Source organism: Cololabis saira, chromosome 18 (assembly GCF_033807715.1).
Source record: "Cololabis saira isolate AMF1-May2022 chromosome 18, fColSai1.1, whole genome shotgun sequence".
Classification (NCBI taxonomy): domain Eukaryota; kingdom Metazoa; phylum Chordata; class Actinopteri; order Beloniformes; family Belonidae; genus Cololabis; species Cololabis saira.
The window spans coordinates 24,407,033-24,432,925 of NC_084604.1; the positions used below are offsets into that span (position 1 = coordinate 24,407,033).

The 25,893-nt window shown below is 38.1% G+C and overlaps 1 protein-coding gene across 2 annotated transcripts in view; it reads right to left on the reverse strand.

Moving 5' to 3' along the window:
• The window catches only part of fig4a (FIG4 phosphoinositide 5-phosphatase a), a 53,571-nt gene that overhangs the window by 4,701 nt on the left and 22,977 nt on the right, over positions 1-25,893 (reverse strand). Inside the window, exons 11-23 of one of the 2 annotated variants that reach the window (XM_061746683.1) lie at positions 23,956-24,053; positions 20,741-20,874; positions 20,161-20,277; positions 19,285-19,330; positions 18,306-18,454; positions 17,591-17,757; positions 12,842-12,980; positions 11,312-11,370; positions 10,918-11,065; positions 10,648-10,731; positions 9,799-9,994; positions 3,294-3,382; positions 320-394 (exon numbers count right to left, since the gene is read on the reverse strand). In XM_061746683.1, the coding sequence (XP_061602667.1) occupies positions 320-394; positions 3,294-3,382; positions 9,799-9,994; positions 10,648-10,731; positions 10,918-11,065; positions 11,312-11,370; positions 12,842-12,980; positions 17,591-17,757; positions 18,306-18,454; positions 19,285-19,330; positions 20,161-20,277; positions 20,741-20,874; positions 23,956-24,053 (1,501 nt within the window). Of the gene's footprint in view, positions 1-319; positions 395-3,293; positions 3,383-9,798; positions 9,998-10,647; positions 10,732-10,917; positions 11,066-11,311; positions 11,371-12,841; positions 12,981-17,590; positions 17,758-18,305; positions 18,455-19,284; positions 19,331-20,160; positions 20,278-20,740; positions 20,875-23,955; positions 24,054-25,893 lie in introns of both variants that reach the window. The other variant, XM_061746682.1, reaches the window with a different exon arrangement.

Genomic DNA, 25,893 nt, shown 5'->3' on the forward strand with positions numbered 1-25,893 from the left:
CTAAGTGTGAAAGCGTGGATGAAGAAAGTGCTGCTGGTCGTAAGACGTGGCCAAACAGCAGCTAGAAACCTTGCAGGCTTATTTTTTCTTCTTTGTTCGAGTTGCCTTGGGGTTAGAGTTGCACAAAGTGCTTTCCTGCAACTCTTACCCCAAGGCGACTCGAACAAAGAAGAAAAAATAAGCCTGCAAGGTACAGTACTTTGAAGGGCCGAATGAGTACAAACCAATATGACAATGCTTAACGTGAGAAAAGGTTGTTCTGGATCCTTTTTTGTTCTTCTCTGCCCTCCCACACATAAATGTCACGTGTTTTACTCACAGACATATGGTGTTTGCCAAGTTTATGCGTTCAGTTCTCTCCACTCTGTGTTGATTCTCCCCAAGATGTGCAAACCTATAGAAAGAAGAAGAAAATATACATACTGAAAAATATTCTTACAGAAAAACCCGACAGACAACATCAGCTTTATATTGTCTCTACTAAACATGCCTGTTGAGCTCTTCAATGTTACAATCTCATCATTGTTGCATTTCAAAAGGTTCCCTTGCCGTTCATTTCTTTCTCACAAGGATACAATCATGTGCAGTAGCTGAGAGGTGCTGCTACTCGCTTATGATTTTTAATATTAATGCACTGATTAGCAGAGCTCTGGCTAACGTCTTTGGAGCCGTAGCAACATCCAGCTCCAATAATGAATGCAATTTCACTCGTATTATGTGTCACTACAGTGGGAGGATATTAACAACATTCTTCATTAGAATTTGGAAGGTAATTCCTGCGCTTCAATCACTTCTGTGGCCACCACAAAGGCAGATGAGAAACAAAGAAACACACTGAAGGTGTTGACAAAACACAATAACATTTTCTTTTTTTCATCATTTTTAAAATCTTAGTCACTCACGTCATTACCATCAGTTAATGCATGTGCATGCTGTTTTGATTCATATTAAGGAGCTGCTTTTAGTACCTTACCATCACGTTTACTGTATGAGAGATGTTAGAATCTATATCGGTATTAGTTTATGTATGCGAGTTTATGTTATCTTATGACCCAGTGTTTTAGAGAAACACTAAGTCATTATTGAGAGTCAAACATGTCTCATTTGTACATTTAATCAACGTTAAAACAACTGATCCTGTAAGGTTTTTGAGTGTAGCATCAATCTTTGTTACTATGCAGATGATACTCAGCTATACTGTCCGTGAAACCAGGTGACACCAGTCAGTGATCTGGGCCACAAACATGTCTCAAAAGGCCTGAATAATCTAATTTCCTGATAAACCCTGCACAAACCTGGTTCTGATGGAAGTTTCGTCCCATTAATGAGTTGGTCCTTCACCTCCTGCTTGCTCATGATCAAATGGCAAAATTAATTAATTAAGTTTGACTTTTTTTTTTTTAAGTAAATCCCTAGACTCATAGTCCCTGTATTAGTTCAATCATATACATTTGGAATGCAAGTTTAAAAATGGGCAATTTCTACATTTAAAAAAAGCCCCAACAGCGCTCTATCACTTGCAATGACTTTTTATATGTATCAAAAGTCAAATGTATGTTGGAAATAGGTTTGTTTACCAGAACTGCTGTTCAACTGGTTTATGCAGAGGATTAATGGGAGAGCAAAAGCATCATTTCGTTACAAGCCACAACATGATATGCTCGTAATCTACAAGAAGGTGCAAAGTCTGAGACCACTTGTCAAAATACTTCCATTTTGAACATATATCTAATCCAATACCTCATGAATATCATAATAATATGCCAACATGTTGAGCGAAAAACATTAATATTTGAACAAAGGAACACACATTTTGGAACATCTTAGTATTTTTTAGGCATCCTCTCTGCTTAGGTGGCAGCAACTCTTAAGCTCTGTGGACTTCACGCCTGTTAACCTGCTCTGTCCCAACACGGTGGACACCTGACAACGTATCTTTAAAACTCTGAAGTTTCACATATAAAAACTGTGTGTAAGAAAATGTGAATTTGCCTTTTATTCTACATTTTTTAAAGCCGTGCACACATAAAATCCTCTTTGATACATTTTTATTTGTTCTGATTTCAATTGCTGTTTTTATCCAAGATTGCATGTACACTTCTCTGCCTTGTCATTTACACAGAGATTTCATCTGCAGCACAGCTAAATATTTTATTTTAGTGTCTCAGTTGTGAAGCCATAAAAAAGAGAATTAACTGCTGAATGGGGAGGGAAAGGAAGCAATTGGCTTTGTAAAAGTAGCCTGAAGGATTTAAAAAAGGTCAAAAAAAAAATATTAAATCACAAATGAGATTCCAAAAAGTGCATCAGCTGAAAGCATTAAGGATAGAGGAGGAGCAACAACTCATGATTTATCTACAACTGATGAACTGAAAACACAATCACTTTAATACAATTGTAGTGGAACTGCTTTGTGCTGAATTCAGCTGCATATTCTTTCCATTTCACCCTCATCATATCAGGCTTAAAGTGCTCCAAAAATATATTTGGTCTGTAGTACGTAAGACATGAGTATATGGTCACTGCACATTCTTTAGGGTGTGTGTATTTGTGTTTTGTGTGTAAGCCTTGTTTATGCATTAGTCTCCAGGAGTGTCTCAGAGAATCTCAGTCTGTAACTCTTTAAAAGAGAAGAGGTCAGAGGTGATTTGGAGGAGGTCCTCTGGTTATAAAGCAGTTTGTACAAAGCTTTGAGCTGCGTTTGAAGGCTTTATATCCTGCTGCGGTCCGAGTCCCTCTCTTCAGAGTTGACCACTATATTAGGTACACCTCATGAAGAGGCGAGTGTATGCATGCATTCATGCCACATGTTGCTTCAAAGAAGTATCCAAACACTAAACTAGACCGGTTACCCTGTTCGGACAGAGAGTGACCAGAAAAAAGCTGTCAAAGCTCGATCAAAAGCATCAACCGCCATCAAACAGTGCGTTAGACAGTTATGTTCGTTTTTTAGAGACTTTGAATGTCTATTGAAGAATATTACAGGGAGCAAATCGGGAAGAAAACAAAATATGAAGAGGACATGGTTCAATGTGAATAAAGGGACATATGTGGAAAAAGAGCAGTGATGTTGGAGGTGTGATGCAGACATCAGAGAACTGCAAAGAATATCGCTTTTTAGAAATTCCATCAGTAAAACAAACACTTTACATTTATTTTGGCAGAATCCGAACTAAAACATAAAGATATGCCGGACACACAAAGAGCTGCGGTGAAGACAAACAAAGAGAAGCCAGCTCCAGCATAATGACCCATCATCTGTATCAGTAACTTTGCAGCACTGTGTTAGTTACCTCTTGTAAATGAACAGGTCTTCCTCAGCAGGGAATTGAGCCAGATTGAGTCCATAGGGCTCCTTCACTATTTGCTGGGACTGGCTATCCTGAATAGAAATGTGAGACAAGTAGGTCCATGTGAATACGAACAAGACAGAAAAACGACAATAGGTTTATTCATACGTTTTAAAATTAATTCTAAAAAAGTGGTACAGCGTGATCCCTGTCAGGAGGTTCAACCACCCGGACAAGGCCATCAGGTTCAGCTGCGTCTCCACAACTGATTCAGTCATTTGGGTAGCCGAAGAAGTGTAATCCAAGCAACTTTGACAGTAATTTGATTGCCGGTGTTTGATGAGGTGGTTTTGTGTTCTTTCATACTCGGTGGCCAGCGGCCTCCTGGGGTTCTCGCACGCAGAGTCCACCGTTTGTACGGATATATTAATCGCAACAACAGGAGATCAAATTAAAAAGGTCAGAGCGGTTAAAGCCGACACATCTGGGAGGCAAAAGGACAACAGGTTCACGATGTGACAATTCATTGAAAGAAGAAGAAAAATATTTAAGTTTGAACAACATATGAAAGCAAATACCTTAAAGGGATTGTGACATGAAAAACACATTTTTCTTGATTTTTTGTGTTTTGTTGTGTGTCTTGACATCAATTACACCCAAAAAACAACGAACTTTTAACATTCGGTGTATTGTGTGCTTTCTGGGATTTTCCGCATAACTGTGCAAAAACGGCTCATCTGGTTTGCTGGCGGATCGTTACGTAACGATCCGCTAAATCACCGCCCCCTCCACCCAGCTCGCTGCCTCCTCTCCTCTCCAGTGCACCGTAAAGGCTGATTTATGGTTCCGCGTTACACCGACGCAGAGCCTACGGCGAAGGGTTACGCGGCGACGCGCACCATACGCTGAACCCTACGGCGTAGGCTCTGCATCGATTTAACGCGGAACCATAAATCAGGCTTAACACGGAGCTGTTTACAGCCTCTTTTGTTCTCATCAGCGGAGGAAAACTGCTAAAAAGACCCGCGGCCACTGACTGGACTTAAGATAAGGGGACACTTTATTTACATGCCTTTATTTTTATGATTGTTTGCTGTGGTTCTCCCTGCTGCTTTTCCGTGCATGCTTCGCCTGTCACTCCCGGCTTAACTCTCCGACGCCGCTGTGAGCGTATGGCTGGAGGAGGAGGAGGTTTGGAGGAGGAGCGGAGCAATGATTGACAGGAAAGGGGGGAAAGGAAGCATTTTTCACGGCGCAAAAAAACACTGTAATAAAAAGCCAGGAATGGAGTACAAGAGTGAAGTTTTTCTTGTTACACTCTTTTAGACACATTTGAGGGATGTTGGCCAAGACTTTTAATAGTGTTAAAAGCATGTTAAAAATGATGTCACAATACCTTTAAATGTTAAAGATAACAGGTCTAGATTAATGTGGTCTAATGAACATAGACAATCATATTATCTATGGTAAACTATATAATTGAAGCACCTGCAGCCATAAAGATATTGATCAGATTTATGCAAAAACCTTTTAGAAGCAGGCCGATTTGCAACCTTAAAATGCCTTTTATCCAACATCTAACAAATTTGATGTACACTAATCCCAACGGTGTCTGGAGTGGGTTTTAACAGCTGGACAAGTATTTTCTCCATGTTACGCAAGATGTTTAGGTCTTTAAGACAAGAAGTTCATTTGAATTTCTTCCTCTAAACTTTTAGGAAGTGCAAAAAATAAAAGTTTTATGTAACAGCACATTCAGGAATCCCCCGACAGCATCCTGCTTTGTCATTTTTTCTCTTTGACTGGTTTATGACACTGCAGCTAAATGCTCCATTTGATGCTTTCAATTCTCACTGACTGTGTATTGATCTGAGCTGCAGGGTGGGGGAGACTGGATCAGGGGGGAATTACAGGACCACATCCAAGGAGTGACAGCTGTGAACACAACTGATTAAACAAGATCAGAAAAATACACACGTTCTTATTGTGTGTGAACACACGCTCCACCATAAACACCTTCATACGGAGCATGTGTCTGCTCTTCTGCATATACCACAGGTGTATACAAGCACACACATGCCCGTACTGAGCTGGAATAATAAATGAGCGTGTGTAATTTCATGGCAAACGGAGTAATGATCGAATGTTTAAATATTTCAGCAGCTGTGTGTTGTGCTGCCACCCAATCCATTCTCAGGGACAGCCCTGCAAGCAGAAACACGGGATATGTGAGCCCGACACGTGAGCTAGATGTCCAACTCGAAACACAAATATTCATGAGCGGCTCATTGCTCAAGGCCCTGACAAGACAGAGAAGCGAGAGACAATATATCATAAATCAGGAGGGAGGGAAAGATGGATGGAGAGAAAGAAGAAGCAGGGTCAGAGATTTGAGATTTCTGCGGCATAGTCTTTGTGCTCAGTTAATACAAAACAAGTAAGTTTAAGAAAATTATGTGGGTGTAATGTTGCTTATATACTTTATGCATTTGTGAAAAATAAATATATAAATCCAAGCATGTTTATCTGCCATCTGCAGGAACATTTTAAGACTTCACTTTATGATTTTTTTCCCTCATATTATCATCTTTCAGACTAATCTTAAAAACATTCAATCAAATTTTATGACAAAAAAAAGTGTTTCACTAATTTACTGTACTTAAAATTTAAATCACACTCATATAAGTGTTCACACCTTTGACTTTTTATTTCGTTGAAGCACCTTCTGCAACACTGACAGCACGAAAAATGATCCCGCAAAAGGCGTGACTGATTCTTTTAACAGTTTCTCTTTTTTTTGTGACAGAAAAATGATTTCTCAACTAGAATTGATGGGCGGGACCGAATTGTACAGCCATAGACTTTTCCAGGAGTACCTTAATAGACATTTTCTTGGAGCACATTCATTTATGTCCACGTTCACCTTTACTCTGACTAATTTCTCAGTCCTTGCCACAACAAAAATGTACACAAAAAGTGTACTTTGTTTAGTTGTAGAGATAACATCGATGAGGCCATGCTCAGAGCCCAGTTTCTTACAATAACATTGAACCGTCTTGAAGTTTAATAAATCACAGTTCTTCACAAAATGTACATTTAATGTGTTAATATTATATGTTAATATTTTGTGAAACATCAACAGCAATTACACAATTGAAATATATAAACATATAATGCTAAAATAATGTATTCATGACTTGTCACATAGCCTTTCCCTCCTATAGTTTAGATTGCCAATATATGATTGTGTACACATTTAAAATGAAGAAAACAAAACCTTTAGATTTGTTGAATTAAGTTCAGCCTTTTTTTTTTTTAAGTGGGACAAAGCTTTTTTACTGGAGCTGACTAGGACACCTACATTTAATCGCAATCTATCTAATAAGTGTTGAGGAATTTCGCTCAAAAAAAAACAAAAAACGAAATAGATGAAAGCTTAACTCAGCAGTTGACCAAGACTAAAGTGGTAGAGTGGACCACTAAAATGGCAACTGATAACTCCATCTTTCTTTGCAAGTATGTTTTTTTACACGATGCTGAAAATCTTGAATTTGACGAGGTGGACAGTGGTTGACAGTGGGATGCAAAAGCATCACTGACTGACATTTTTAATCAGAGCTGTCTTGAAATAAGAGGGATACCATTTAGAAGTAGAGATGCTAAGACCACATGATCCACAAAACAAACAAAAAAAAAAACTGGCAGATACACACACACACATATATATATATATATATATATATATATATATATATATATATATATATATATATATATATATATATATATATATATATATATATATATATATATATATATATATATATATATATATATATATATATATATATATATATATATATATATATATATATATACACACATATACACACACATACTTACACACACACTCCTTCCAGTGTTTGGCTTCTTTGTTGAGTCACCAGCTGAGGAATTAATTAAGGTTGGGGACCATCATCACTGAAATTGAAATGAGACTAAATGACCCTCGCTGGTGCATTTGTTCCACTTTACTGACACACTCACTTCCTACCTGTCCTGATTAATGTGCTTTTATGTCCCTGCTGTTCTATAAAATCTAGGTCAAGAGAGGAGGTAAACGTGCCACCAGAGCACATGGGGTGTAAAATAAATACTGATGTAGAGATGGCAGGTTGGGACAATCTGTCACAACTGCTATGTACACACATACAACATATGGTGAACCACATAGAAAACTTTCTACTCGGTTGTGAAAGGCTGTGCACCCTCTGAGACTGTGGTCTTTTATCATCACCTACCAGGATATCACCAGTCTGAGTGGTGATCCCTCTAGTTGTGGAACAGTAATTTTAATATGGCAACATATGGCACATTTGACACAGCAACAGTGATGCCAACATTTCTGAAATGCTCTCATGTGCAATACGTATAATGGAATGACCTTTTAGTCCAAGCATACTTAAACAGGATGTAATTTAGTACTACAAATGAATAAATATGTGAGCGTAGTAATTTTATTATCTGTGAAGAAGTGAGCTAGAAATTAAATGAAATTCAGAAATATTCATGTAAGAAATTAATTTGGATTGGATCTAAACAGTCTTTTGGAGTTTATGGCAACACCTAGATCTACATCTATGAAGTAGTCGGTTGCCAATGTCTCTGAATCTTTAAAAAAGGCTAATAACCAGTTGTCTTCTGCGCACTTGATAAAACATATCTATACGTCTTATGCCTGGGCTAAAACTACAGTAATTTCCTGAAAAGTCATATATATATATATATATATATATATATATATATATATACACGTCTGTACTGTGTGTGTGTATATATGTATACACACACACACGCGCACACGCACACGCACGCCAGCGTGTTTAGCAATTTCTTCAAATGTTTCAATAGAGTTCAGCTGTCATTTACTTAATTGTGCTTCTAGGACACCAGCCTTGTTGGAATGCAGGCACTGGTCTGTGATGATTCCCAGCTTTATGCACAACTATGCAACCTATTGGAAAAATGCAAGGAAGTTTCTACTTTTAAATCTCTATCATTCACCATATGGATATTTTGGATTGTCAGCTGCAGGATTTGCAACATCAAAACGTTCCATGTACTGGAATTGTGAGTTGGTGCCATTTCTGTCATTCCTCTCTGTCACAGCAGCACAGACAGCCATGTATATGTAGAGTTCCTTTACTGGAGGAATCTGTAAGCTGTTCGTGAGCCTGAAGAGTCCACAACGTGACAGCAAGGCTGCTAACCACTACACTGTAGAATCTAAATAATCCATAAGAGGGAAAATTGAATCATCACGTGCCCAAGTACAAGAAATTATCTGGTCCTTGCTGCAAAGGGACATCCAGTGTAATCAGGGAGGGGGTTCACATAAGTGCAATGTGCAAGACAAAGCTAGCTTATGAACAATGGCAAATAAAGAATCTTGAATCTTGATTGGCATGCTGAATTAAAATAAGAGTCAAGCAGATATGGTACACTAAACGACCTAGACACTGAGGTGGTTAGTGCATGAACTGCTCGACATGTTGGCCCGCAGTAGCTACTGTGGTTAGCTTGACAATCCAATTGGAATGTTAAATGTATTGTGACATCTAACACATTCTCAACATCTCACCTGGTATTTTGTTCAGATTAACCGTTTGGGAGAGAAGATTTTTGAGTAAAGCACAGAGGGTCATTTTAATGATGAGCGACACTGGATCAACTCTTTTTATAGAGAAGAAACTGAGCTCTTCCTTGAATCAAGTGGGACGCCAGCCAGTTGATCCTGGACAGAGATGTAAAGTCATCTGAAGATGATGCCCAACAGAGAATTTTCCTATGAGACATCACAACGAATGCTTACGTACAGTTTTATTTGTATATGTTTTTGTTTCCAGCATTTAAACCTAAAGATTTCTCAGCAAACAAACCTACTTAAAACTCAAAAACAATCAAGTGCATGTTGTATTATAATCATGCCAATAAGATGTAATAAGGGTATTTCTGACTAAACAAGCATAACCACAAGCCAACGCAAATTTGAGTCTCTGCTCTATTAAAAAGACTCATTAAGGTGACATCTCCTCCAACTGACGCAAACAAAAAGAGAACTCATTTCTGTTTGTAGACTCGAGGGAGGTGAGCAGGATGAAACAATATGAGGGTGACATACTTAAATTGGAAGATTAAAATACATTTGAGGCCGTAAACACAAGTATTTGGAAAACTGACATGGTATTTCCCTAAAGTCTTGAAATGACTTATCTATTCTAGATTGGAGATCCTCATTTAAAAAAGCAGCAAAAGCTTTAAAGTTATACATTCATTTTTATTTTTTTCCTGGTCTCTGAAGAGCTTAGTCATTGAGATAAGATTCACATATTTCTGTCACATTCGATTGTTTCAATTAAAAAACAATTTAGAAAAAGGTTTCCCCTCATGTTAACATTTGGCTTTCAGCGTGCAAACCTGTTTCGTGGCACGCTGTGTGGTTTCATACCTCCTGCGTACGACTGCCCTCGCCAGACTCCGTCAGCAGCTTGATGGGGGTGGAGCGCTGGGACACAGAGCCCTCGTCGTCCCGGTCCTCTTCAGAGTCGTCTTCCGATGTAGTAGAAATGGCTTCTTCACTTGGGGGAGGAGGTGCGCTGGCTGCAGTCTTCCTTTGGAGCACCGTCTCCTCCTTGTTGCTTTTGCTGCTGTCAGTGTTCGCACGGGTGAAACACATAGGTATTTGTTTAAAACACATGAGATCAGGTCAAAACATACATTTGTAATCTTTATTCTGGTATAATTACATTTATCAAATGCAGTGGCAATGTAATGTACATGACTCTGGGGGGATGGTAAAGTATGGATTGTGAAACACAGAGATCTGAAGCAGGTTTCTTTTGATTAAGGAAAATTTTTAAAATGCTGTATGCAAATTCAAATCGCATTAATAACTTATTCAATCACAAAACTGGATTTTATCATTAGTAAAAAGTTATTAGACATATTTATCTCCTTACAATGAAACAGAATCAGCAACGAACATAAAACTGATCATCAATCAAGTGCAATCAAGTGTACTAGTGGACATGTTGCTTTCCAATAAAACCACCAGAAAATGAGGTCGCTGGCCCAAGTACAAGCTTTACATTTAATTTCCGTGCACTAGTTATTATTTCAAAATTGTATGCATACGCATACAAGTCATCAGTGTGATCTCCCAGCAAAAATAGGGTTGTTTTTGGTTACCTGAGAACACGATGACTAATGAGGCTGTGTGTGTGTAAGGGCATGGTGACATGGGATTTATTACTCAAAAAAACAATAACATCCCTAGTGCAGAGATGGAGGCACTCACCCCAGCACTGATTTCGCCGTTTCCTCTGGCTTGCGAACCGTGAATGGACTTGGATCCACTCCCACTGACTTTGGCATAAATTCCCTTTATGAAAACCAATTAAAGAGGAACCTTAATACTGAACATAGTGAAGAGCAAAAGATTGTGTGGTACACTGCAGAACAGTTTGTTTTTTTAAACAGGGAACCTCAGACATCTCGTGTTGTTTTTGTGCATGCGTGTGTGAGAGTGTGTGTGTGTGTGTGTGTGTGTGTGTGTGTGTGTATCCACCTTGCAGAATTGGTCATGGCAATGCAGAAAGTGTCATCAAAGGAGGTGAGCTCGTAAGGTTTGAAAAACTCTGTGTAGATGTCAATATTTTCATCAAAGTAGTTCACCCTCTTCACTTTGACCTTCTTCATCGTTTCCTCACAGGCAACTGCATCAGCACATGAAAAAAGAATCCTTATTGTACGTGAACAAACTCAAAAACAAACTTTACAAGACAGAGACGTACGTGTTAGTATTGTACAGATGTCTCATAAAAAGACCAGTCCTGCTAAAGCAGCTACTAATACTTAATGGTTACCTCAATATTTACACCTCGACCTTGAAACCTAATGAGTCAAACACAATCGACTTTTATTATATGGACCTGTTGTGGAAATGAGAGTTTTGCAGCTACCTTCATCGTAGGGAACAGGAAGGTAGGACAGGATTCCCTCTGACCACCACAGTGTGTAGCTGGAGATGGAAAAAGACAAACACTTACAAAACCTTTTAGAAAACCTGTTACGGATTGATATGTTTTCTGACCCATTTGGGGCTTCATATAACCTAGATTTTGACCTACTGTACACCTGAATACATCAGATTTTATTCAATGTGTTCAATTTGAATAAATGCGATTATGTGGTTTACTTTAATGTCCGTTGTGCTACTTACGGCAATTTTGAGAACTAATGTGCACTGTGTGGCTGCCGAGATTGAATTTAGTATTATTTCAGTCATGGTTATGTCTTGGAATAACGAGAAAGGTCCCTGGAACCATTGTGAATGCAAAAACTAGTGGGCTGTCAAAGACAGTCGGGTCAAAACAATGAAAGCATGAAATAAACAAAACAACATCAATCACAGAGCAATCCTGAGACAAAGCCTGATATGAAATGCAATCGATTTTTAGCAGGAGTTAGGACATCATGTAAAGTACAGATACACTGCAATGATTTCATGTTGAAATATCAGTTCAAAATTTGATTTGAGGAATATTTGATTATTTTAAAAGGAGGTAGCGTCTACCTCCTGCAGTACAGCTAATAAAGAGGCTGTTGCAGTAGTTGAGGGGTGGGAAGATGGATGCGTGTGTTCACAATGGAATCCATCTTAAAAAGAGGTCAAAACGCTGTGACTTTTGTCAGGTTGAAGAAAAGGCTTGATTGAATCCACTTAAACTGACCACAAAAGCAATAATAATCCTCCTACGCACTCATGTGAACAGCGTGTTTTGCCGGGGACTAAATCAGGTTTTTTTGGTGTTTTGAATACAGTGACAATTATAGATTCTGGTGCAAATGTGTTTGCGCTGTGAGAGGTGAAACATTTATTTGTTTCATCTACTTGTTTTTTTTTTTCAACCCCGGAGCAAACACAATCCAAAAAATGTTATTTTGACAGGCTGAGTCTTTAAGGAGCAAAGATGGGAAGAGGATCCCCACTTTTTCAACAAATGCAACAGAAAATGTTCTTCCCCTTCTACAATGAAAAGCATTAAAAAAAATGTAATCTGCAGGAAATTTGGTACATACAGTAAAGGGCAAGGGTGCAAGCCTGAGCTGCAATGTTCTCCCATTCCTAAGATGGCACTGAATCAAGAGCTGACATGCATCAACTGCTAATTTAACAACATGGCCAAAGGATTACTTCCTTGACCCATGTCAAGTACTAAAAGGCAATCAAGTGTGTATTTGTCGGCAAGTGTGTACATACATGAAATGTATTGGGTTCATACTCTGCAGATTCATAAAAGTAATCACTGCATGTCTTTGTTACAAGACAGACAGACAGACAGACATGTCTTTGTTATAAGACAGACAGACAGACAGACAGACAGACAGACAGACAGACAGACAGACAGACAGACAGACAGACAGACAGACAGACAGACAGACCTTTGTTATAAGACCAAACTCTTTCCCAGTTTGGGTTGCATGTTTACCTGCGTCTGTCTTGGGGGAGGGCCATGGTGCTTTTCTGATGCAGGTAGAAGTCGGTGGGCAGCTCCCACAGGTGCGGCTTCCCCTCAGAAGGCTGGTAAACTTGGAGGAACAAGTTGATGGCATCTTGTCTGTCAGCATCTGGACACAGTGAGGGAAATTATGTTTATTTTAAGAAAACAATCTTCAATGTCTATTTGCTGGCTTTTTTTTCTTCATGAACAGCTTGGTGAGCTATCACAGGTTTAACTTAGAATAAACAGTGAACTAAAGTACATAAAACTGACTATTACCAGTGAAAACCAGAACTAAATTACCGGTCAATGAAGATTTGCACTTTTAAATCGTTGGAACAGCTTACCAGAAGCCAAACTAAAAGCTATTAAACCTCTTTTTCCATGAACGAAATGTTATATGCAGGTGTATCAAAGATATCATTTTCTGTTAATCTTTGAGATTTACTCTTATAGTACACCTATCAGCCATAACCTTAAAACCAATGACAGGTAAAGTGAGCTACAATTAGTATTCATGTGGAGTTCTTAGGAGCTCGACTGCTGCATAGAAGAGTATCTTGAAGAAAAAGAAATCAATGTATATTGCACTTTAATAAAATTGTCAGACTAAACCCTCATTCTCTTCAACTTCAGTCTCAAAATACACTCAAAAGGCACACTTTCCCTGCTATTCACACAGCAAAGAAAAAACAAAAGACATGTTCATGTCTATTAATCACTGTTAAAGCTGCATTTATGCTGAATTTATCTTGTATTCTGTTCACATCAGCAACTAACATTCAAACCCTCTCCTTTCCACCACTGTAAAACATTTAGGGCTACGAGAGCCTGCAACCCAGCACCTGAGTGTGGAGCCACACGTGTGCATCCTGCTCCACCAGCCACGTTAGATAATTACAATCTAATTGTGGTCTATAAAAGCATGAGACAAAGCATTCTGGATGATTTCGTTACATTGTAGCATGTCAACTCAACATCACCCCCCTCTTTCCCACTATCACCTCAGCCTGATGCTCCACTTACACCTGGTAGGCAGAGGCTGAACTGCTGGCACACATCTGACCCTCATCATCATTACTATCTACCCTGCTGCTTTGATTCTTAGTTTCTCCTGTTTTCCAGTCCTTGCTAGTCCGTTGAATCTTTGATTTTATTAGCCAAGACCCCACACCTGAGATTAGTTGTTGCACTGAACATTTTTAATCCTGGTTTTTCTGTTTTTGATCTTTTCCTCTGCAAGTGGTTGCCATCTACCTTTTTGTTGTAGGACTCAATGGGGCAGTTTAAAGGGGACCTATTACGGCATCTAATACCTATTTTAAACAGGCCTTGAATGTCTTAAAAACAAGCTCTCTTTCCCGTTTCTAACCTCCTTCTCTATGTGGGAATCTGAGTGAGCGGGCTGCTATGATAATGAGGCACTGTGCTGATTGGCTGCCTGAATGACGTGATACACCGCTACGAAAAAATAGCGGAAGCTCCGGCCGGCGGAGTTAGTTGTGGGCGTGGTTTCACTTATCGCTCCTGTCGTGACGTCACGACGGGAGCAGAATCTGAACGGCTCGTAGAAGCCACATCACACTGGACGGCTCATCCGGGCGGCTGTACAGACACTGCAGAATTTGGTTGCTTTCCTCCTTCTCTGAGTTGGCAGGCTGAGGGGAGACCACTTTATATATGTTAAAGTAAGAAAAAACATGTTTTTCATAATAGGTCCCCTTTAAGTTAAACTTTGTTTTTGTTTAACTGCTTTTCCCTGGAAATAAATGTTGACCTCTGACCCCGGCCCCTGGCTCATAATTCTATCAGCAATTGAGTCTCTTAATTTTCCAGATAATTCCAATACAACAGGTGCAAAGGTTTTGTGTAAGTAAGTCAATTTTATTTATATAGCACCTTTCACAGACAACAGAATGTCACAAGGTGCTTCACAAAAAAAAACAAACAAGATCAATAATAACACAAATAAAATACGACAATAAAAGTAGAAATACGATAAAAACAAGACAATACCGATAAAAACTCCTAGAATAAAAGTACATAAAATCAACATGGTGGTCATAAAACGACCCTCTCACTACTAATGTTTAAAAGCTTGGCGAAACAGGTGGGTTTTAAGTTTGTTCATATTTTTTTTTCTGCATATATATTAATGGTTAATACCATGTTGGTAAAAACGTAAGGCATATATATATGCATTTTAAGTATATAATATACATTATATATATTTTAATATATCATATATATTTATTTTATAAATATATATACATTTTTATATATTATTTTAAGTTTGTTCTTAAAAGCGTTGATGGAGTCCAGAGAACGTAGAGACAGCGGGAGATGGTTCCAGAGCCTCGGTGCAACGGCCTGGAAGGAGCGATCTCCTCGTGTCTTAAAGCCGGTACGAGGGACCATGAGCTCTGGTCACATGATCTCAGCCTCTGAGATGGAGTGTAGTAGGTCCTTGATGTAGGAGGGGGCCTGACCACGCAGAGCTCTAAAAGTCAGCACCAAAATTTTAAAGTTAAAACGAAAAGGGACGGAGAGTCAGTGAATAGTTTTTAAAATTGGGGTGATGTGAGCCCTTCTATTTGAGCAGGTCAGCAGCCTTGCAGCAGAATTTTGGACTTGCTGAAGAAGAGCCAGTTCTTTCTTGTTTAAGCAAGCAAACAAACTTTTGCAGTAGTCCAAACGAGACACTTGTGACCGCAGAGCTGTGGTTTGAATTTAGTTTCCACCTCAATTTTCTCTACATTATGTGTAAAGAAACTTAAATACTGCCTTATGTAGTTTTAAATATTGCAGTTATTGGTCAGTACTTGGGCAAATGTGCTGCAGTTTCTTGGAGGCCAATAATTTTGATCTTAGTGGTAAAAATGAATCATTTCCCTTGGGCATTATTTGAGGACGAGAATATCAAAAATATATTACTAAAATGTAATGTATTCGGTTTACTGGTAATTGCAAAATAAAAAAAAGCCCAACTAAATTTGACTCTTGATACAGCTGTGATAGTTAATAAGCCTAGTAGGTTAATTATAATTGGATCCATATAAAGGATATGTCATTGTAAGAGGCCAGTTTGGCAGCAGACACCAACCTGTGTAGAACAACATGGCGTTTTTGATTTTGCTTTCCCTCCCTTTTGGAGCCTTCGTCATTTTTCCTTCGAGAGTCACAGACCAAGAGTCATCTCGGTCAGCCACTTTACAACATAAGAACTGATATAGGTCAAGGGATAATTGAGGGTGAAGCATGGAAAACAAAAGTGAAGTACTTGTGTAACAAAGTGTCTGCAAGTGTGTACATGCATGTGTGTGTGTGTGTGTGTGTGTGTGTGTGTGTGTGTGTGTGTGTGTGTGTGTGTGTGTGTGTGTGTGTGTGTGTGTGTGTTGTATAAGCCTGCACCTCTTGACATTTCACTCTGGATAAACAATCTGCTACTTTTTGTGGCTCAACAACCAATGATACAATTTTTCTTTTTTTTCCTTTCAAAATTAAGTGTAATGCATGAGTACAAAGCAAAGAAAGGAGGCAGCAGTCGAGTAAGTAGGTCAAACAACGCAGCTCCGTTTTTCCTGGCTTAAAACATAATATTCCCATTCATTTCTGGGGCAGTTACTAGTACACTGTGAAAACACCTGTGGACACTGTTGTTCAGTGACTCGGATCACACAGCCATTTAGACTAGACATAAAATCTAGGCTGTAAATTGCGTAATTTAAAGAATTCTCCTGGCAACAATTTACTACATCAAATAGTCTCAAAAGTCATGTGTTTGTAGCCTTCAAGAGCCCAATCAATGTTTCTAGAAAAAACTGTAATAATCTTTCCAATGGATTTGAATACATAAACCACTGACAAACGTTACAGTGAGGATAGCTGACGTAGTACTGCAGAAACAAAGGCTTCATTTTTTTTTCTTCTTTGGTATAGGGTTGCATTTAGTAGGATTTATAAGTAGTAAAAAAATATATTTCAGGAAGTATTTTTACTATAACCTTCTACAGTACCATACATCCCCCTCAATTAACTTTTATATTATATAATATAATTATATTGCAGGTTTGGATTGAACTGTAAACATAACATGACAGTGAGGAGAGCACACCAGTTCTTCAAACCAAAACTACAGATTGTTCTGTAGTTTTGGTTTGACAATCTAAAGGTTTGGCTTCAAATTTTGTTCACAAATTTAAATGTGTTACTCTAACTCTCCTCTTCTCACCTATATGGTGCTGAAAAAGACTGAGCAGAGGCTTTCTTTTTACTGGAATATTATTCTCTCTTTTTTTTATTTTATATTCTTAATACTTGGTCGTATCACCTAGTATTTTTTTCGTTAGATGAAATATGCAGCAACCCATGAAAAATGCATGCACTTAACATATATCGTTACCAAAATGGATCTGAAAGCATGTTTTTAGCTGTAAATACTTATACCGGCTCATTTCAAATAATTAGTTTTATTACAAGCTTGATATCCTGTTTTCCATTCAAGTAGGAAAAGGTTGGTGTGTGGTTACTTGTCTATACAATATCTAGCCGTACAGTGAACCGTATCTGTGTATTCAACAGCTGAGTCTAGTTTCTAAGGCAACCTGGAACATGAGAGTAGATTAAATTTACTGGGTTTAAATATGGATGGATCTCAGAATAAAAAAGGTAGGGAAAATGATTGTGACTAATTATGAAGGATTTGTTTATGTTCCCGTTAGTGTATGTAACACACACCTGAGAAAGCATTGCTGTAATAGCGGGACAGCGTCTGCATGATGTCCTTGGAGTGCTGCGTCCAGGGTGCAATCTTGCGGTAGGTCTTCACCCTGTGGACCAGCTGAGAGCCGCCGTACTGCAGAGATAAAGTATCTCCGTGGTCCTCGTACAGCTCCTCAAACAACCTGAGCCATACACGGGACAGCAAAGACATGCAGGTTGGTGCAAAAACAAGGAAATCTTTGTTTTGATTTTTGTCAGCTGGGGCTTTACAGAAATTTGCAATTTGTTTAAAAAAGAAAAACAAAAAAAAAGTGGGAGTGTCTTTAGCGGAAGTTTTCTTCTCAAGATAATTTTATTGCTAGATGAGTCAGAAGCTTGTTAGCAGACAGGCAGGTCAAGCATGTGGCAGATCCTTGCTCTCTGTAGTGCACATCTAGTTCAGCCTTCAGGCATTCTCCCTACTGACCTCAGAGGAAAAACCAAATGTCCAATCTGAATTAAACGGAGCCAAGGTGGCACGGTACTGAGAAACAACTGCAGATTTTTTGGGAGTTTGTGGAGCAAACAGTGTATTGTTTTAATCCTGTCTAAGATAATTTTTTTCTTTTGAATTTAACTGGAAATTTAAGTAACCAATTGGTTGGACACAAATACTTTGTCACAAAACAAATACAAAAACAGACATACCGGTATATATGAATGAAGCATATTTGATTGTTTATAACTTTACCTCACGCAATCAGTATCGAACTGCAGCTTGGGCTTGTCAATCATCCCCAGTGCATAAAGTTGATAGGCCAAGGCACATTTTCCCACCATAAACTGGGCTGTATTGGTCCGGTCCAAACAATCTACACAGTTGGTCCGCAACACACCAGTCTACAACGATAAAGACTTAATTAACGTACAAGTGGTTTTTTTTTTATATCAAGTATCAAAATTAGAACACAACGAATAGATTTACAGCATCAGAAACGAATAGAGTCAGCACTATAAAAACATTATAAAAATATTAGATGCAGACATTTAGAGATTCAGTTAAAGAAAATGGTAAAAAAAAAAAAAGTTGTATTGTGTTTTTGTCAATATGTCTCTACTGCTCATCTTGCTCAGATTATATTTGTTTATTGAGGATTTTAGAAATTATTAAAATGTTTTAAACCTTGCCTTTACAGTTCTTGATGGTTTAGATTACAAATATTTTGTATTTTTGTTTGGGTTTCCAGATACTGGTTCTACAGTGGATCTGGAACTATTCAACAAGAGTCAACTTAACCATTAAGTCAGTAAAATTGATTTATAAGCCACTGTGGAGTTTTAAAATATTTCATTTCTGGCACGTAGCCTAACAATCTATTCATTTATGTGGAGTCATATTGTCTTCTTAGAACAACGTATTAAAAAAGGTCACTGTTTGTAAGATAGAACTTCAAAATTTATTTTAAAATATGAAATTATGCCCCGGCTGCAATTGCGTCACCCTAGTTTTAGCTCAGTGTTGGAATAAAGGTGGAATATTGTTCAAGTAAGCCGAGACAAAAGCTATTTCCTTGGCGAAGAAACAACGGTGCATGAATATCCCATTAATATGTGGGTTTAATCACATAACTAACTGACTCAAGTGATAAGCAGAACTCTGCAGCCTTCTTTTAAACTTCACATTTATAAAACATAAATTACACTAATTTCCTTTTTTTTTTTTAACATACTTGCAGTCGTCCGCTGAATGTAATTTGTCCACCCAAATCTCCCCACCTGCAAAAATGACAAAAAAGTCAAATGGGTGAAGGAAGGAAAAGAAAAATGTAAAGAAAATACATAAATTAAACTGTTCTTCAGTTAAATTCTCTTTCACAAATTGTCTTTCACATTTATGATAATAATTAGATTAAACAAATTAAATTATAAATTATCAAATAATTAAAGTAATTAATTTCCCTTTGGGGATTAATAAAATATTTTTAAATGATTTGAACAATGATCACGATCCACATGTTAAGTTTCTATTATTATTTAAAAGGAGAGTTTCAAAGACAATTGCAAAAACTTTACGAGAGAAATGTTGGTTTATTTTCAAGTGTAGTTGGTAGGATAGAAATGGTTTGAGATTAAGGAACAAAAGTATTTACGGTATGCATGAACATGTGCCCAAGGAATACAGCAATAAGCACGAGCCATTTCTGCACGTTGAAGGCTACAGGTGCTGTTACTGTATCATTAGTGCATCATTATAAATGACTATGAAGAACCTGTTTCTATTTTGTACACGAGAGCGTTGGCTATGTGCATGAATGTGCAGTGCAAGGGTTCTGTGTATTACAAAAGAAAGGGCAATTATTTTGGGCTGGCTGTGGCATAGTAGTTAGGTTATGTAACAAAATTGCGATGGTGGCTGAAAGCAATTAAAATATGCACACGGGGGAGAAGCCATGGTCTTAATATATGGATGACAATTTACCAAGCTTGTCAGCAGAGATCTTTGACTGCAGGCTAACAACGTTTAAATCTACTCCGATCACGTGTGTTTCAGCCTCCTCTATTTTCGTTGGGGAAAGAAGCAAAAACGTGGTGTAATTTAGCCTCACCTGTCGTCTGGTCTGAGGGTGTGACAGAAGAAGTCTGAGCGATTAATGAAGAAACCTGTTCGTTTGACCACATTCTCTGCTATCATGCTCAAGCGGTCCAGAACATTGCATAATTTACTGAAAAACAAAGAGGCATTAATGTGACATTAATAAGCCTTTAAACAGTTACAGATTTCATGAAGGTTTATTGACTGAACCTAATATGATACTATCCTTTCAAAGTTCTACTTGCAAGACATTAAAACTTGTCAAGCAAGGCCATGTTGTAAATTATTAAATCTTATCGGCATTAACTGAAAACCATTAATACCGTGCGATGAAAGTGCTGGAAGAGTTTGCATGAATGTTTTACCAGATGGCCCAACTTACAACTTAACTTTTGAATGCAAGCTTAACTGTTTTCACTCTTTGACAAAACTTGCTCATTTAAGTATTACTTTCTAGTGGTAGAACAAGAGAACAAAAGTTTGTTCTTTCTTTTTTCCTTCTTTAAAACATAACATTTTCTTGTTAACAATACAATCAAAAACTGAACCGTTTAAGGAAGTTTTAGCTGCCTTTATTGCTACACTGTTACAACCTCTTGGTGTAGCGGGCCATGTCCCATGCGATGTAGTCGATCCAGTGGTCTGGAGGGAGGAACTGATTGAGGTTGACCACAGCTGGGAAGAGCTCTTCACTCAGGATCTTCTCGTGTTTCCTTTTCTCACGTTTCTATACAACAATAAAGAGATGCGTGCTTAGTCACGTGCATGACTGGAAAGACCTGAAAAGGCTTATATTTAGGTGATTCTGATGAATCGTTATAACCCCTGGTCCTTCTTGTGTTCCAATGGTGATGGGAGAAGATATACAATAATGAGATTTTTTGGTTTCATTGATTAATTAGTCAACCACAGTGTCCTCAGAGAAAGACAAACACTTCAAAGGCTCCTGTTGAATCTGAGCACGAAACATGGACAGAGTGAACACAGTCATACTTTTTTGGGTTGTTTTGACAAATTAAAGACATATTTACTGTCTGTTCTGTGCCTTCTGTCCTGTACTCTAAAAACAAAAAAAGCTCAGAACAAAAACCTGTTCCCATGCTCTTTTTAGAGAAAAGACTCTTTCTTCATCATCCAGTCAAACAAACATTACACGTTCAGTTTTTTTATACTTGTACCGTCATGGACTTTAACATGTAACATGGTCATCAAGGCCTACAGGGTCAGAGTTTTGAACTTAGATTTATATTTCTCTGAGTCTTACACAGGCTGACTTTGGGATCAATTTCCACTACTGGGAAGACTGGGAAGTATCTTGAATGGTTTCCAGTTGTAAAAGGTTAAAGTTTAAATTGTTTTGAAATAGTTTAGTAAAATAAGACTTCCAAAGTTGATGCACAGCAACAATTGATTCTCTAAGACCATTGCTGATGTCTTTCCTCAAATGCTTTTTGTGGGTATGAAGTCTTACCCAGAAAATACCTTTTTTTTTGGCTTTACTTTTGCTAAATAATTGCCAATTGAGAAAGAGTTATATGTCGTTATTAATCTGAGGTTTGATTTGCCTTAGACCTGCTAAAATCAGCAAAACAGGATTACGAGAAGGGCTCACTGACTTCTGCATAAGACTAAAGTATAAACTGGCTGTACAGAGATGTCAACTTCCTCAATTGATATCGATTCCTCTTATAAGCAAAACCGTTTGCATTACACATTGAACTCAGACCTTCTCTATGTAATGTTGTCACAATGACCATTATGTTCTCTTCATCCCTCCCCCCATTGTACCTTTATGACCCATAACTCTGGTTAATAATCAGCATGAATGCACAGCAGCCAGTCAAATTACCAGTGCATTTCCTAACCCCCACTGCAGACCATGTCACATTGTCTGGCAATCAATACATACATTCACGCACCCTCACAAAGCATGAATGAGGTACCACAAGCATCTTACACGTGAACAAACACAGTGACAAAAGCATGCATGTAGTGATCACAGGTAACTAAGACAGTGATAACCTTGGTTATTGTGTGAAAAGGCGGGACTATGAAGCATTCATACAGACCAGTGAGAAGGTGAAAGACATGTGACATTTTAAGCAATGGATATATGTGTAGTAATTATTTTGACCTACAGTTTTATACACCTGAAGCGTTGGTTAAATGTTAGTTTTATGCATTTGCTCTTCTCGTATTTTTTTCTCTATTATTTTGTGTTTCGGTCTGTGTTGGAAGTATTAAAACTTCGTTCATTCAGAATGAGAAAAAAAAAAAAAGGATAAATAACTTGACTTTACATAAACTACCTTTGTGGAGACAATGAAAGCTAAGCCCAGCATTGAGGAATAACTATATTCAGATTTACTGATTGTAAAAGCCACTCACATGCTTGGCCATGTGTGCCCCCATCTCTCCCTCCCCTTCCTACTCCTACACACCTGGAAACGTGCTGCAAAGAATACAATTGTGTACATATTCCAGAAATGACAATGCACCGGCTGAGCATACTTTCCACCGGAGAGACGTGGACTCTTTTTGTTTTTTTGAACTGATTTCCATTTTTCTGCCTCCCTCTGACTGTCTGTCTGTGATTAGTGCGAGGATATATTGAGAAAGGAGGGGGAACCCGCCGCCCTTTTATTCTCCAAGGTCTGCAAATTTCACATGGCTGCGGCTTGTGTGGACATCTGAGGTCTGTGATTGGCTCCTCGTGGCACAGCTCCTCTTGTGAGTGACAACGTGAGCCTGAAATCCAAGCTACAAATTACAAAGGCTCTGTGCCCAACAGAAGCTGTTAAATGTGATGCACACCAGGACGAAAACAGCAAGAAAGCAATTATTATATCATAACTCAAGCAATCTTTTGTTCACTTTCTTTTCACACAGAAATGGTTAAAGTATTGATTAGTATCACATTTTACAGTTACACAATATTGAAGTCTTTTTTTTTTATACATTTTTCAAAATCAAGACTCATGTTTAACATTACCCCTACATATTGGGGGATGACAAAGAGGGGGGAAAAAGGCCAGGATCGTTCTTTTCCGTCATTGCTGCTGACTTGGAAGTGTAGTGCAGAAAAGATCAATATCAGATGTTTTCAACAGCTGGTAATCACAAACCACTGAGAAACTCACTCAGGGTCAGTTAAGTGCTTGGTAAATTACACTTCCCACTCTGGCCTGTGAAACCCACAGAGCGCAAGCAGTCATTTCACGTGTAGCAATACTTATTACTTATCTGTTATTTTACGTTATTTCACATTCTTTGTGATCTATGACAGGATGACAGCTGTACCATTACCATAGCCCCAACCTTATGGCATGACATTTCCATGGTGGAAAACGTTTAAAAATGCACATGAGTGTCGAAACATAGAACATACAACTCAAACATATTTCTGCAGGTCCATGAGAGAAATGGTCTGCATTTTTTTTAATGCTGCCCTTAATGCCATGTACTCTGAAGTGATGAACAAAAAAGAAATCATGTAAATCTATACTTTTACATCCTCATAACATCATGAACCTGTAAATGAGCATAAAATTGGTTCCTTAAAATTCAGATTTTGATTTAATTATATACGATTTCTGTATATGAATGTCAATAGCATAAAGAGACAGTGTCTATAAACTGCGCTCTTCGCTTAATAAAGGCTGGTTTTCTCGTTTAAACATCAATGAAGCTGGTCGTACTATTGTGTGAAGATGTTTGAGGGGAATCTCTGAAATTCGGGGTGGTTACACCTTACAAGAAAGAATCGAGTCATCGGACGGAATTCAATAAGAGTCTGAAAATATGTCACCTTGACCAGATTGAGGATGATGATAGGAGAGCCAAACCGCTGCAGCATCTGGTCGAAGTGGAGGGCAGCCACGTGGGCGTAGGGGTCTGCCTGGTCCACTGGAAAGAAGAGAGGAAGAACGAGGTGAGATTACTTTTCGATATTAATGAATAAAGCGCATCTTGATTCCTTTACTGCAAGGTGAGGCAGCGTTCAGTTATTCTGCTCCTCACCGGTGGAACAAACTTCCTGTAGACCTGAGGTCTGCTCCAACCGTCAGCTCCTTTAAATCAGGATAAAAACATTACTGTTTACTGAAGCGTACTCTTAAATTAAATACTTACCTGCTGTACTCTACTGCCCTTACTTTTTAACAACTTGTGCTTCTTATCATTTTACCTTCTTTTCTCATAATTTTATTTCATTTTATCTGTTATTTACCATCTAATTATTTCTTGGCGCTTTGAATGTTGTTGTAAAGCACTTTTAATTACCTTGTGTTGAATTGTGCTATATAAATAAACTTGCCTTGCCTCACTGCACATGTGCTGATAATATCCTATAAAGACAGCATGAAGCCAATACAAGTGGAAACATGAACATTGCAGTGTAAAAGAGTCGAGTCATTTTCAGTTTGGACAAAGTGGAAAATGGAAAAAAAAATAAATAAAAGTGATTCTTACGTTTACTTATAAACTTGGGATATTTAATGTGGTCTCATTAATTCAATTTCATTTGCTAACATAAATGCATTTTTGTATTTCAAGTCTGCAAAATGACACAGTAAGTGGGCAACGGCTGAGCTTTTACTGCTTTGGAAATGGAAAACATTTAACCATGCCCACTTACATGTATTTATTAACTCTTAATTTCTGCTTTCTTCCAAAAGCAGAAAAAAAAAAAAAAAAAAAAAAAAAAAAAAAGTGTTGATCCATCCCAGACAGCTTCCATCCTGTCATATCTGGACATGGCTTACTGTAAATTGTTGTTCTCTTTTGGAGAGTAATCCATGTGGATTTATCAGTTATTAAAAAAAAAATCTCTTTTGATGCCGTTTCCCCTTTACAGACTTAAATAATTACCCTTTCTGATCCGTCTGTGAGAAACATTTTTTCTTTTTTTAAAATGATCTTCTCACACATTTGTTGACAAAATGGAGATCCTCTGCTCGTCAAAGACGAAATCTTTTTAGAACATTATTTTCATACCAAATCATTGTTACATTCATTTGTTTGAAATATAATTTTTCCACAAGTCTGTTTATTTCATCTACTTAAGCCTTTTCAGGGTCATGTTGGCCGGCTGGAACCTTCCCCCAACTATTAGTGGGCAATAAGAGGGGTACACTCACACCATCATGCCCCCCGTCCTACATCACTGTATATTAATAAATAAACAGTTAATGGCATTATTTTGAAAAGTTGCTTCAAACTTCCCAGCTTTAAAGTACTCTCAGCTCAAGGACCCAAATAAGCATCAGGTTCTCTGATGAAACCATGAATCAATTCCCATCTTCAGTCTTTGTACTTCTAAACAGGAATTACTGCCTCCTTCCACTTTACATGGAGAGCTCCACATCTGCCTCAAAACTGGACGTGTGAGGCTGACGTAGGACAGACAGACGGCGCTAGGTCAGATTGTTAATGCCATTTGGCTCACATGGATGGGTGCCAGCCTTTCAAAACTGGGAATAGAATTGAAAGTTCCCATTTTTCAGCTTCTCCCCACCACATCTACTCATCATTTTTTCCACTGCGCCTTTGCTCACATCTAAGGTGAGATAAGAGCTTCCGAGGTTTTGGGAGGGAGCACCTTTAATGATGATGATGGAGGAGGAAAGGCATGAAAATCAGGTCATCTCCTTCACAATCATGACGTCTGTCAATTTCAGGGCAGCCATAAAACACATTAAAAATGTACTTATGTAACAATGAGTTTGACAGTCATGGCAATGGCAAG